This window comes from Hemicordylus capensis, chromosome 1 (genome assembly GCF_027244095.1).
Source record: "Hemicordylus capensis ecotype Gifberg chromosome 1, rHemCap1.1.pri, whole genome shotgun sequence".
NCBI lineage: Eukaryota > Metazoa > Chordata > Lepidosauria > Squamata > Cordylidae > Hemicordylus > Hemicordylus capensis.
Window position 1 is genome coordinate 293,514,342 of NC_069657.1, and position 14,224 is coordinate 293,528,565.

At 44.5% G+C, this 14,224-nt stretch overlaps 1 protein-coding gene across 6 annotated transcripts in view; it reads left to right on the top strand.

Annotated features, from left to right (window-relative positions):
• The window catches only part of LOC128340871 (uncharacterized), a 72,821-nt gene extending 59,269 nt beyond the window's left edge, over window positions 1–13,552 (top strand). For 4 of the 6 annotated variants that reach the window (XR_008314047.1, XR_008314046.1, XR_008314049.1 and 1 more), the window contains 3 exons: window positions 6,422–6,615; window positions 10,820–10,910; window positions 13,199–13,552. Coding sequence is in view for 2 of the 6 variants with exons in the window: in XM_053286657.1 (XP_053142632.1) it covers window positions 1,460–1,596 (137 nt within the window). In the remaining 4 variants the exon portion in view is untranslated. Of the gene's footprint in view, window positions 1–1,459; window positions 2,859–6,421; window positions 6,616–10,819; window positions 10,911–13,198 lie in introns of those variants that run through there. The other 2 variants (XM_053286657.1, XM_053286656.1) reach the window with 1 other exon arrangement.
• The last annotated feature ends 672 nt before the right edge of the window (window positions 13,553–14,224 follow it).

A 14,224-nucleotide genomic window follows, 5' to 3' on the forward strand; every position in this document is an offset into this window, starting at 1 on the left:
TGCAGGTGGGCTATAGCTGCACCAGTGCTCTAGCAACCACAATCAAATATGGGCGCAGCAGCCTAATTCAGATGTTAGCCTGGCTGATGATAATCTCCCTGTGGGAGATGAGGACGAAGTATGTCACCCTACCATGCAATTCTTCTGCCTCAATAATAGGGGAAAGGTTGTGTGAATGACATGTGCAAGCCTCCATGTGGAGTGCCTGCCTGCATCATATGTTACATTATGTGCATGCTGGAGGAAAGGAGCATGCCGCTGCTTCTTCAGCGCCTGCAGAATGCTTGGATAAATGTCCAAACTGGGCCTGGGTCAGCTACATAGTGGATAAAGAGGGGGAACCCTCTCTGAGCCCACCCCTCCTTTCCACGTTCCTCATTTTGTCCAGATATGCTCCCAATTATTGCTGGAATTAGATGCCATCATGTCATGCACCTCAAACCCCCCCCCCATTCTTCAAGACACTGCACAAAATATGCAGCCATACAGAAAAGGATGGTGATTGTGCAAACTCTTATTGGGTCTTTTCGGATGTGTTTGGAAGATGAGCCACACATGATGGCTATTTACTTACTTACATTTTTAGCCCACCCTATACCCAAAGGTCTCAGAGTAGGTTACAATAAAGCCAATATAAAACATAATTAAAATTCAACATCATAAATACAGTAAAAAAAATACAGTGCCTGATAGGGGAAGAACCACTACATCTCTAGTCAGAGACCAGGGTAAAGAGGTGCGCCTTCACCATTCTCCTGAATATGCACAGTGTTGGAGCTTGGCACACCTCAGAGGGGAGGGCATTCCACAACCTAGGGGCCACCACAGAGAAAGCCTTCTCTTGTGCCCCTACCCCTTTAACTGCTGACAATGGTGGCACTACCAAGAGGGCCTCTCCTACAGATCTTAACTGACGGGCAGGTCTATATGGGAATAGGCATTCCTTCAGGTATTTGGGGCTCAGGTTGTTCAGGGCTTTATAAGGCAATGTTAAAACCTTGATTCGGGCTCGGCGGCAAATTGGCAACCAGTGCAGTTCCTGTATATGTACCATATGGCATGGCAGGGGATACCCATGCCATAGCAAATGGGAGCAAGCTCACTTGCAACTGAAGACACAGATAGCTGCAACAGATATCTATCAAGATTAATGCTAGCAGTAAGGCTTTCCTTCACTGTGATACTTGGTGTGATGCAGGAGAGGGCTGTGTGAAAGTCTCCCCTGAAAAAAATTCTGCTAGAACAAACACAGGAATTGGAGTGGGAAGATTGCTTTAACAAAATTTACCCATTTTCCTGGAGCTTCTCTCCAGGCATTGAAGCTGCATGCTGTCAGTGCTTAAAAGCCCCATAATCTTACCCTTTAACTGACAGCAATGCTGCCAACTGGCTAGGTTGGCTCCTTATATATGGCTCAGTAAATCCCTTCACTTTGCTGAATCTGCTGGATCTGCAAAAGATCTGCTGAAGACAGCACAGAGGACACCAAGTATAGAAGAAGAAGAAGAAGAAGAAGAAGAAGAAGAAGAAGAAGAAGAAGAAGAAGAAGAAGAAGAAGAAGAAGAAGAAGAATTCCGAAATTCCAACTGCATTTAAACAAAGGTCCTTTTATAGACTGTTATTAACAAACATTTAATACAGGTCTCTTTCATTTCTCATCTTCCCTTGTGTTACTGTCATCACATTTATTTCACATATTTGATTGCATTTCTTGGGGTGTGTGAAGGAATGACCCCATCCCACTTTTCTTTATGGTTTTAAATTTGTTTTGTACTTGCCTTGTTCTATGTCCACCCTATCCACAAGACCTACCCGGCAGACAGGTGGGCAGGGGAACATAGGAACATAGGAAACTGCCATATACTGAGTCAGACCATTGCTCTATCTAGCTCAGTATTGTCTTCACAGACTGGCAGTGGCTTCTCCAAGGTTGCAAGCAGGAATCTCTTTCAGCCCTATCTTGGTGAAGCCAGGGAGGGAACTTGAAACCTTCTGCTCTTCCCAGAGCGGCTTCATCCCTTGAGGGGAATATCTTGCAGTCCTCACACATCAAGTCTCCCATTCATATGCAACCAGGGCAGACCCTTCTTAGCTATGGGGACAAGTCATGCTTGCTACCACAAGACCAGCTCTCCTCTCCCATAACTAAGGTTGTGCAAACCTGTGCTTCTCCCCAGATGTTAATTAAAAATGGGGTGGGAGCACAGACTGTCCTTCCAGACAATTGGGCTCCAGAGGGCCAGGATGACACATCCTGGCCTTGTGGAATCCCACAATGCCAAGCACGGTGCATTGGGATGGGTGCTCTAGGAACTCATTTCTGTGTCTCCTCGGGCTGCGTTCTTGCAACCAGAAGTGTACCCTGTCCTGACTGACAGGCTAGTGCTCAACCAATCAGCTACCAGTTGGATGGGACCTAGAGGACCATGAGGCAGAAAGAGAAGGGTTTCTTTGTTAAGTTGAAGCTAGGCTGAGGTTTCAGCAAGATGTGTGGCCATGGAGTTTGGCTGCAGAAACAACTGCAGATCCTTAAGAGACAGGATGGCAGAAAGCTTAATTCTCGTACGGTGATGGGTGAATTCAAGGGAGAAGGAAGCCAGGGCTTTTTGGCTTCTGGAAGTTTAGCCAAGGAAACAGTTTGTTAGTCAGTTTGCATTAGACTTTTATTTTTCGTCTGTGTGCTCTGTATATCCTTTCAACTGGTCTAGGACTGTGTATCTGTAATGTAACTAAGCTAAGAAACAATAACCTACATCTGTCCATCCAGGGCACTGCAAAAGACTCTGTAAACTTGAAGATGCTTTTGTATTTTCCTGCATCCTTGTCTATCCTTACAACTGAGGTGATTTTTGAAGTATTCTTGCAACTACTGAGTGTTTCTTTTAATAAAAGTAAAGTGTGCCATCAAATCAATTCTGACTCCTGGTGCCCACAAAGCCCTGTGGTTTTTGGGTTTTGTTTGTTTGTTTGTTTTGTTTTTTACAGGAGGGGGTTTACCATTGCCTCCTCCTGTGCAGTATGAGATGATGCCTTTCAGCATCTTCCTATATCACTGCTGCCCGATATAGTACCAGTGGGGATTCAAACCAGCAACCTTCTGCTTGTTAGTCAAACATTTCCCCGCTGCACTACTTAAGGTGACTGAGCATTTTCTTTTACCTGTAACTAAAAGCTGAGAGAGCCTCAGATGGAAGCTGTCTGTAGTATTCTGTAGTGGGGTTTTTGTTGTTGTTGTTCTTTACAATTTTAAAAAGCCTCTCTGGGAGGATTTTAACTCAGGAAAGGGGGAGGGGCTGGAAAGGGATTTACTTTGGTGCAACACACCTCAATTCATTCAGCTACCAAGTTTTCTCACCATGTGTAAGCTTGTACATGGAAGGTTTTTGTAGTTTTCTAATAGTAAGAGAAGGAGAGACTCCCTGGAATTTCACCCAAGTCCAGGGGGGGTTAAACTCTGTTGATAATCAGGTGTGGTGGCAGCGTATTATCTACCAGGAATCTAGGAAAGAGTTGGGGGAGAAGCCTTTGTTTGTAAAGCACAGAGGGGATGATTCAGCATTTTAATTTCCCTCACCTGGGCTTGCTCTAAGACAAAGGATGAGTAAATCCACTACACCTCTGAATCCCAACAAAAAAGATCTCTGAGAAGGACTGCTGTTTGTTTAATAGGAGGGTTCCTATTGGATGTATGGATGGGACTCTGAATACCAGGTAGGTCCTCAAATCCAGCAAATCCATTCCATTGCTACAAACTGGTGAGTCATTAGGTGACTGGCCATTCTTTTGTGAGTAAATCACTGTTTGATGGATGAAGAGAGACCCAGAAGAAATCCCTATATGGCTGCTAATGGCTCTGAATGAATGATGCCATGATGGATTATGGCAAAAAGTACATAGGCCCAACTGAAAGGAGGGGCTTAATGCGACATTATTCTGTTCCTTTTTCCTCTTCATCCTCTGAAAAGCATTGGTTTGATTTATTTGATTTCTATTGCTGTGAGCCTTGGATAGTTAGTTAGTTGGCCATTCTTCTATGAATTAATCACTGTTAATGACTATTAATTCCATCCCGGAGAGGGGCACCATAGAGAAACTTGCAAGAGTCACATACTTACCACCACATGGGAAGATAGAGGGCTATCTTAACCCTTTGCCCCCACCCCCCTGCAAGGTGTGTGTGTGTGTGTTTTCTGGTAGTGTGAAAAGAGCAGGCAAGCTGCTATGAGAAAGAATCCAAGGATTTTAGACATGGCAGGAGCTGCAGCATCTTAGGAAAGTGAGGGCCACTTTACTGCTACTACTTATATTTATATACCACTTTTCAGCCACAGTTTCCAAAGCTGTTTACATTAAAACATAAATACAGATATAAGATGGTTTCATGTCCCCAAAGAACTTGTAATCTAAAAAGAAACTTAAGGTAGACACCAACAACAGTCACTGGAGGGATCCTGTGCTGGGGTTGGATAGGGCCAGTTGCTCTCCCCATACTTAATATAAAGAGAATCACCACTTTAAAAGGTAGCTCTTTGCTCAGTTAGTAGGGGCTTATGGGAAACTGATGCAAACTGCTATCTGGATCTGCAATCACTCAACTTCCCTCTACACTCAGCCTGTATATTTTGTGTAGATAAACCAAGCATTATAAGGACACCATCAGTCTACAGTGACTTTCTTTCCAGGGAAACCAGAATCCAAGGCACACTACAATGCAAACCCTTGGAACTTCTCACTACTCAGGGAAGTGTGGTAACTGGAAAGAGTGTAACAATGTAAGTCCTTCCCTTTCCTTTGAATGTACAGGGGAATTCTAGAACATCCCAGAGGAAGCATTGAACTCTCCCTGCCCCCAAATTACATCCAATCCTGGAATGTAGATGCAAACCAAAATCTAGCGCAGCCCAGTTTATTCTCCCTGCTTGTGTGTTCCAGGTAGGGATGTGCATGGATTGATTTGGTGCATCCAGTAGGATGGGGCAGGGAGCAGTACCTTTAAGCACAAGTAAAGCAGGTCCTTACCTGCTCCTTGCCTCCCTGCCACTTTTGCTGGCATGGTGCTGCACCACTCAGAAGCTCACTCAGGACTTCACCCAGCAGCCTGTGCATGTGGGATACACATGGCCACCATGCACATGGTTGATGTGCATGCACGGTGATCATGTGCATCCCACTGCCATGTTCAGGCTGCTAGGTGAAGTCCCACAGCCATATGTGGACTTCTGAGTGGCACAGCGCCATGCCTGGAGAAGCAGCAGGGCAGTGGAGGAGCTGGTAAGGACCTGCTTTACTCATGCTTAAAGGTACCACACCCCACCCTGCCGAAATGTTTGTGCACATCCCTAGTTCCAGGACCTCAAAGCCAGGGTTAGGAAAGGCAAATAACCTCACCCTCTTTTTCTTGAAGCCCCCCCTTTATTTCTGGAGTGTGAAACACCACTGGAAATCAGAAGGCTCAGTCTGGGCCCTTTCAATTTTGTTTCAATCATTTCTGAATTGAATGTGACATAGAATGAATCTTTACAAAGGTTTCAAAAATTCCATTCATTATTCATTTCTCTTCATTTTCCGTAACATTAAAAAAAACCCTTACTTTTACTGATATTTTCCCCACCAGTGTACTGACACTGGTGGGGAAAATATCAGTAAAAGTAAGGGGTTTTTTTTAATGTTACGGAAAATGAAGACAAATGAGTAATGAATGGAATTTTTGAAACCTTTGTAAGGTGGCAGTTGCTGCTACCTAAGTTTTATCCCAGGGCAGTGTGTGTGCAAAAATGGTCACCACCCTGAAAGCATGGCAACTACTACAGTGGGGATGGCCTCCTCCTCCTCCTCCTCCTCCTCCTTCAGGGACTGTTTAAAATTCTTGCTGGGAAAATATGGTATTCAAGATGGCACCCACCTGGAAGCAGCTGTGCATTGCAGCTCCTGACACTGCCCACAAACAGCAGCCAAAACAGCAGTAAAAGCAAGCAATTTTTGGTCTTTGGTCCCCCAGAACAAATATGGGGGAGTTGCAAAATGAATTGGAATAATCTGAATGGGATCGCAACATATTGATGCAGGGCCGGAATGGCCCCCAAGCAAAAGACAATTGAAGCCCTGAAAACAAATGGGACTCCACACTGATTTTTGAATGTGCACACCCCTAGTACTCAAAGCTTTTAAATAATGGCTTTTATATAAAAGTAAAACATTTTAAGTCTGAGTCATCACAATCATACACACATGAAGCAATATTCATAGTCAGTATGAACAGTTACTTACAATAGTTTGTTTCTATAAATTCTACATTAATCTTCTCAGGTTTTCACTTGTGGAAATACAGATCAATAGGAGGATGTGCCTTGAATCTTAATTATGCCTAACAGAAAACAGTCGATTCTCAACAGCTGCTTAACCTGTCATTTTCTTTTCAAAGTCCTCAAACTGGCTGCTGGCAGCATGGGCTGAAGTAACATTAAGAGAAGAAGGAACAACAACTGTTCTTATTGAAAACAAGACATTGGAGGTGACCTCTAGAAATACAATCACTGCAAGGACTGAAGCAATTCAAACATTATAAGAAGTGTGCATGCATTTTCTTCTGCACTATGCTCAGTTTTGCATGTCAAGGTAACAGCTTTACTTTGAGAAGTCTTTGGAGAAAAATCACCACCAAGTTGATTCTCCACCCTTGACAGTCCAGGTTGTAGCATATTCAATTGTGTACAGAGTCCATAAGCAGCTAGAGGATGACAGAAAATCCAGCAGTTCTTTGACTCCAACCTAAAGTTGGAGAGATTGGGCCTTAGCAAAAGCATACTTTTGATGCACTTTAGAGCTTTTGGACAAGCATTGACAGAGCAGGAAGGACAGCACTGAGTGGAGTTCAATGGCTTAACAGAGTTAGTTGCATGTACACTGTGACTGGTTTGGTTATGCAGAGAAGTGGTTATTTGATTGCTCTGTCATGCAGCCAGATTGATTTTTGAGAGGACAATCCATCTTCTGGTTCACCATCCAACTAGTTCTTATGCATATACCATATGCCTATTTTTCAGTCATATAAATTAGCTCAGAGTGAAGTCCTGCTGAAAACCATTGGGACTAGTCCTAGACAACTTCAGAGCAAATCATTTGTGGCTTGCATCCTTCTGAATGCCTTTCATGTTTTATTTTGAAATGATTTCTGGAGAGGGGAAGAGGGACCGGATTATTTCAATGAAACTGACAACTTTTAAATGTAAATGCTCAATGTATATTCTTCTGATGCATATGTTGCCTGGAACTGTTGTCTGGAACTGTGGTCAGAAAGGGATCTTTGATTGCTTATTACTGGCTGCTGAAACTCAGTGAAATTCGATTATAGCAAAAACAGTCAGTGGGCTTCCATTTTTGTGTGGCCATTTACTTCTGAATTTGGAACATCTCCTGATTGCTGTCACAGCTATTGCGTTGTCTAAATCAATTGCTGTGGCATGCTTGCTAAATTGAGAAATGGTGTTGTGAATGCATAAGAGGTCTCGTGTCTCAACAAAACCAGTTATAAACAAGGAGAAAATATAAGGTAGGGGAATTTCTCATCTGCTGCAAAACTTTTTTATTCCTTTGCCTGATTTCCTCTGAGGATTCACTCAGGGAGAAATAATGCTTCAGCCTGTTCTACTGTTGCAGTGCTAAATGTCTGTTTCTAAAGCACTTATGCAGATAGACATACTTTGAACTGTCACTGTGCTGAATTTTCACCAGCCTTGACTTTCAACACAAAAGCTGCCATCTTCAAGAGGAAGGCTCCCACTGGAAAGATGGCCCTCTCATCATGACAAGCAATGCCAACTCTTCTCACCAGCATGTTTATCATTACAAGTATGCTAGCAAGCATTGCTGTTTGGTAGGGATTTGCACAAAACCAGATTGCCTGTTTTGGTTTGAATTCGAACCAGGTTCGAACCAGGAGGGGGAGGTTTGGTTTTGGTTTTGCTCGAACCTTGCCCCAATTTGGTTCAAATTTGAACTGGTGTGAACTGGTGTGAACCTCCCAAAGTTGGTGGGGTGGTAGTTGGCACCCATGAGTGCCTACTACCCAACCCCCAAAGCAATTAGACTCTTGTATGATTTTTTTACAAATTTCTGGGGGGGAAATACTTTTTTCTCATAGGGTATAATGGGACTTGAAGCAACCCATTATCCCCTATTGTGGAGCACCTAGGGGCACAAAAGTGGGGTGGGTGGTAGGCACCCAGGGTTGCCTACCACCCACAAAACCCCAAGTCAATAGGAAACTCCGATTATTGGTGAATTTTAAAAGTATTTTTGAATTCCCCATAGGGAAGAATAGAGGTTTCAGCAAATGTATCACTTCACATTGTGGGGAAAGGGGTAGTCTAGAGTGGAGTGTGGTGTGTAGTAGTGCCCAAGGGGGGTAAGGAAGCTACCAGAATTATTTCAAAGGAATTGGGCAAAGGGTTGATTTTTATGTGATTTCAGCAGCCCCATAACTCCAGGTTATGGAGGTTTCAGCAGCCCCATAACTCCACTTTGGGGGCACTGGGGTGGCCCAGAGCGAGTGGTGGTGTAGTGCACAGAGGGTGCCAGCCACCTCCATGGGTTGCTAACCCATGGGGTACAGGGTTTTGTTGTTTCTGAGGTGTTCTGAGAGTGGATTCATGACTTGTCATTGAAAATGCCATATGCTACCAGAGAATCTACACTCAAAACACCTCAGAAACAACAAAAGGCTGTTGTATATGTTTGCGCATGCATGGCGGCAGGCAAAATGGCCACCTCACATACTTACAGAGGCCCGAACGAGTCAGAAAATACAGTAAAATGGGCCGCGGTGGTGATTACCGGGTCTGGCGGGGGAGGGGAACCTTTTTGGACACCCCCCATGGCATTTGGAAAGCCCTGCAAAGGGACTAGAGGTTTAAAAAAATCATTTTTAAAAAAATCATGAACTGCAGGGGGGGGTCGGTCCCGGTCCAGATGGAACTGGGGGGGGGTCAGTTCAACGCCAGCGAACCCCCGAACTGAACCCCCAAATCCCTGAACTGGTTCTCACATCCCTAACTTCTTTGCATGTGGTCTAGGGTACAGCTATGCCAACTACTCATTTTGCAGGTAAAAGGAGATATTCATTTTCCTGGAAATCTGAAATGAAACTGATTCACCCAGTCATCAGAATAAGGGTAGGAGACAGGCTACCCTGGTTTGTATGATTGTGTGAACTCACAAAACTTCCTCCAACCCAGGTTGCTCAAAGCAGGGTAGTAAAGGTGTGCACGGAACCAGTGCCCGCCAGTTCGAAGTTGGAGGGGATATCTTTAAGGATGGTGGATGGTGCTCTTACCCCTCCTGCCCCATTTCCCCTCCTGGTGCTGCCTTTTAAAATGGTCCAGCTGGGCAGCAGCATACCTCCTTGACGCCCCAGGGACTCCTTGGACTAGAAGTGGCCAGAAGTGCCCAGTGCACATGCACACGCTGCATGCCTAATCTAATATTGGGATATTAGGAATGGCTTTCCCAGTGAGCTTAAAATGGTTCTAAGTGATTCTTGGTCAACCCATACAGTATTTTGGATGTATGTATCATATTGACTTAAAATTAGACACTTGGCATGTAAATGCCGATTTCAAAAGCCAGATAATTTTATTTAAGTCACCCTGCTTACAATGAGATCATTCACATAATCAAAAACTGTGTTCTGTCTGAGTTTGAGAGCTGTGTGTGCTCCCAATTTTTGTGTGGAAGTAAGGTAAGAGAAAAACCTGGGCAGAAGTTATTGTGTGGAAGCATGGTTTTCATTCTAACTTGCATCCACACCATCTCTTCTACCCAGGTTTTCCTCTTATTTTGCTTCCATGTAACCAAAACGTGGGAGCACACATACTCCCAAACCAATGTAGAACACAGTTTTTGATTATGTGAATGACCTCATTATGTGGTAGGGATGTGCACAAAACCAAAAGGCCCAGTTTGTTTTGAGTTCGAACTGAACTCAAACTGAATTCGAACTGCACCGGGCCAGTTTGGTTTTGGCCACCTTCAAAACCCAACCACCCCTGTGTTCGGTCCGGGGGGTTCGATGAACATTTTAATTTTTTTTCCCTTTTAACTTATCCCTTCCGGAGGGGTTATCCAAGGTGGTGGGGGTGTCCATGGAGGTTCCCCCCCACCCCTGCCAGCCTTCTTTCTATTAGAAATTGCCCAGTTCCGGCATCTTCAGCCCTTTCTGGGCCTGTTCCCTGGCAAAGTGGCCATTTTGGAGGCTGCCGCACCTGTGCAGTGGGACTCTGCATGGCCTGGATCACCCAGACATGGCAGCCTCCAAAATGGCCACCACACCAGGAAATAGGCCCAGAAAGGGCTGAAGACACCCAAACCAGGCAATTTCTAATAGAAGGAAGGTCGGGGGGGGACCCCTGAGAAGCCCCCCGGAGGGGGTAAGTTTAAAAAGTGTTTTTTAAAATGTCCGTTGAACCACCGAACTGGAGAGGGGTTTCAGTTTGGGGTCGAGCTGAACCAGGTGTGGTTGGGCTCAACCCTGAAACTTTGAACCGAACCAGTTCGATGTCGAACCCAGTTTGGATTCGAGCCGGTTTGCACACCCCTAGTATGTGGCGAACACTTTTGCTTCCAGTTGGTACATCTTGGCTTCAGGGAGGCTTTGCGCCTGCTTTGTGATGCTTCTATTTAGTGGGCATAATGATTTTGTTACTTGGCATTAAACAATTGTGCAGACACAATAGACCTAGTCTTATATTATTAGTTCTTTCACAGGGCTGAGGCTTTAAAAAAATCCAGTTTTGTTGTCTTGGTCTTCCTTTCACCACTGCAGGCAACACTTAAACAATAGTGGGAAATTCATTGAATGTGTCCAAGCATGAGGTAGTACCACTTCTCAAGATTTCCTCTGTTTTCTGAGCATAGTAAGTACACTGTTTTCTTTATAGTGAAGCTTTGTAAGTAATGTGCTTGTACTGTGAATTTTCTCTGCTCATAATACTTGTTTTAATTAAAAGTCAGGCACCCTTTCTCTGAAACAGTTACTGCATCTGCAATTATGAGACTTTGAACTGATAGCCTGCTCAGTCACAGAACACATCAGCAAAACTGAAGCAGTTTTTGGCACATTCTCAGAACTTGATTGAGCTCTTACTTGGTCTTGATGAGAAACTGCCCTTCCTTCCTATTCCACATGGAGAGAACTGAGAGAGGGAGTGTAGACAACATATGCCTCTGAAAGAGGAACCTGCATTAGCAGGCAGGTGCCCACCATTTGGTATGTGAAATTGCCCCTGACAATGCTGGTTGAGGGGCTTTTGCCTGCTCCCTCATAATGCAGCAGCCAGTCAAGGGCCAAGATGTTTCATGTTGCACAATGGAGAGGAGACTGGGCAGTGCTGCTTGTGCCAAAGGATTATGATTCATGTTAGAACTTTTTTGCTCCTATTACATCTCTCAAGTTTGAAACACAACCAAGGTCACACAGACCAGAGTTCCTCCCTAGAAGACCAGGCATGGCTTGCTTGGCATAAAAATCTTTGCATATTATTAAAAGTGCATAAAGTGAGTCATGGTCATTCTTTTTATGCATCTGTGACCTTGCAAAGGGGGGATTGTGCTAATGCTACAGGTATATGTTGTCATCCCCACCTTGGGTGATATATGACTCTCTCCTTCGCATATACCAGCTCTGGAATCCCAAAACAAGGACATTTCCTTCCTTTTCCTTCATGTAACATCTAAGCAAATCTGAACATACAGATGGTAATACGATGGACTTACTATGGTATGCATGTAACCAATTGATAAGCCAATTTGTATCATCCTATCCTATGGATGAGAATTTGACCATGCATCAGGTAAGATCAGTGGCAAAATAGCTGTGTATCTCTAATCACTGTTAGAGACATTAAGGCTGTTCTCACAATCAGCCTAGCTGAGGCTTGGGCAGCCTGGCCTGGGCTAGGCTGCTTGTATGGAGCACCAGGATCCATGTGGATCCAGGAGCTCCCACCCAATCAAACCTATCTTCCAAGCCCAGCCTTTAGCTGAGGTTAAGGGCGGGAGCCAGTGTTCCCTCTAAAAGGGATTCCTAGATGTTGTTCCCTACAACTCCCCGCATCCCCAGCTGCTGTGGCCTTTGGCTGGGCATTATGGGAGTTATAGTCCACAACATCTGGGAATTGCTGATAGAGGGAACACTGGCGTGAGCGTACCCTTAACCTGATTGCAGGAATCTTGTGTGAGCTCGGGCTGCTTGCAGCCTGATTGCACACAGAGACAGGTGCCTAGAGCAGAGATGGGCACTCGTTCTGTGGTGCACTATGGAATACCTGGTGGCCGGGATGGATTGTCTTGGCCTCCGGAGATCGGCACTGTGTGCAGTGAATTCAGGATTGTCTGAAAACATAATTCAAGGTGCTTTCATACCTACCAGTTGCCATCTTTGATGAAGTGACACATCATTCAGCATCATTGTGTTCACAAACTCATATGCAGTTTTTGCCTGACACTGATGCTATCTTGATCACTTCCAGGACAATACTGTTTTCCTATTAAAGGATCGGTTTACCTTTTTTAAAAAAAGGATCTTCTTTTCATATCTGGATCCACCAGCAGCTTCTGAGGCTCTCCTCGTGATCAGTGAGGAGAGCTGCCAGAGTTAACTGTGGGGAAGGAGGGTTTACCTTCCCTTCCCTGCAGATGACCCAAGGGGGATCTCCTGCCATCTGCCTGCGCAACATCTGGAAGCTCCGAGGATTGGGCAAAGGGAAGTGCCACCCCCTGGAGCCCCAGCAATGCACCACATACTGGCAGAGGGGCAGCCCAGCAATGCACCATGCAATGCACCGTGCCAGTGCATGGTCCATTCCTGGGATACACCCCCCCTTCCCCAAGTGCAAGCAGCCGCGGCAGACACACGATCAGAAAAATGGGGTTAGCTGTGAGTGCACTCCGCTAACCTCATTCAGATCATTTAAGCGGGCTTGCTGACGGAAGCCGTGTGGCTCCCGTTGAAGCACACAACCAGCTGAAACCCGGCTGGGCTCCCTTAGCCCGGTTTCAGCTGGTTGTGAGAATCGCCTCAGTGTCGTCTTCAGTATAGTCTTCTTTAAACATTCCTAAAGGCTTTATCTCAGCCCTCTTCTGGAAGATATTTCACGTTACTTTTAACGCTGCAAAACATGTGTTTTCTCTCTCTCCGCCCTAGGTTTTTGTGACCTGTCCTGGACTTGTGTCTCATCATTAGAATTCAACTGACATTTCTGGGGTGAAGTTTTAATATAAATTGTTTGATTTGATTGTTTGGTATTGTGAGTTTAGTTTTAAACGGTTTTATTACTGTGATTTATTGTTGCTCTCTTATTTATGTAGTGCACTGCTTCTAGTGCCACTCTGTTGGCAGAAAAAAACAGTATAAATCTCAAAATAAATATCTGAAATTAATTAAATGCCTGAGGCTGGTATCCAAGAAAGCTTTGGTTATTTGGGTTGAGCCAGGAGGTGAAAGGTGGCGATCTCAAGTCAACTCATCACTTTCAAGTAAAATGATCACCCAGATCTGCTCTCAGTGAAGAGTTTGTAGCTGTACATGACACAGATAACAAAGTAATCTCAGTGAAACCAACCCAACTTCCCTTGCAAAAAGAGACATCACAGTGGTCTGGATCTAGTGTTTTGCAGAAGTGCTACTTACATACTGAGAGCCTGGCAAAAACTGCTGATTTCACAGGTTCTAAAACTTTGACTTGTGTAGTTGCACAGGAATTTAGAAGCACTTTGCAAAGTCAGTGGTAAGCCCTTGGGTTTAGATTGAATTCAAGACATTCTGTGAGCACTTGTAAATAGCCTTAGAGAGTGTCTGTGGAATGCCTGTTGTAATCAACTGTGAAGGAGTCTCAAGAGTTGTCTTCCCATGCTCCTAAAGGCCTCCAGAGGGTAGTATTTATACAGCCCCTGAGGAATCGCGCTGGGTGACAGCTTTTCCTCAAGAAGCAGGTGGTGTAATAAATATTGTAAGTCTATCATCTTGGTCAAAAGGATAGAGATTTGATGTAAATGTGCAGTGTGTAGCTACTGGAATTAAAAAGAAACAGAGGTCTTCTGCTAAGTCCTTGGAAATAGCATTTACAAGCCCTTCTGAAGTCATTTCAAAACTGTGCATATTGAAATCCTGAAAAATTCCTAGAAAATCTTCAGTCTTCAATCTTCACACAAAAAATTCTAAATGACAGAA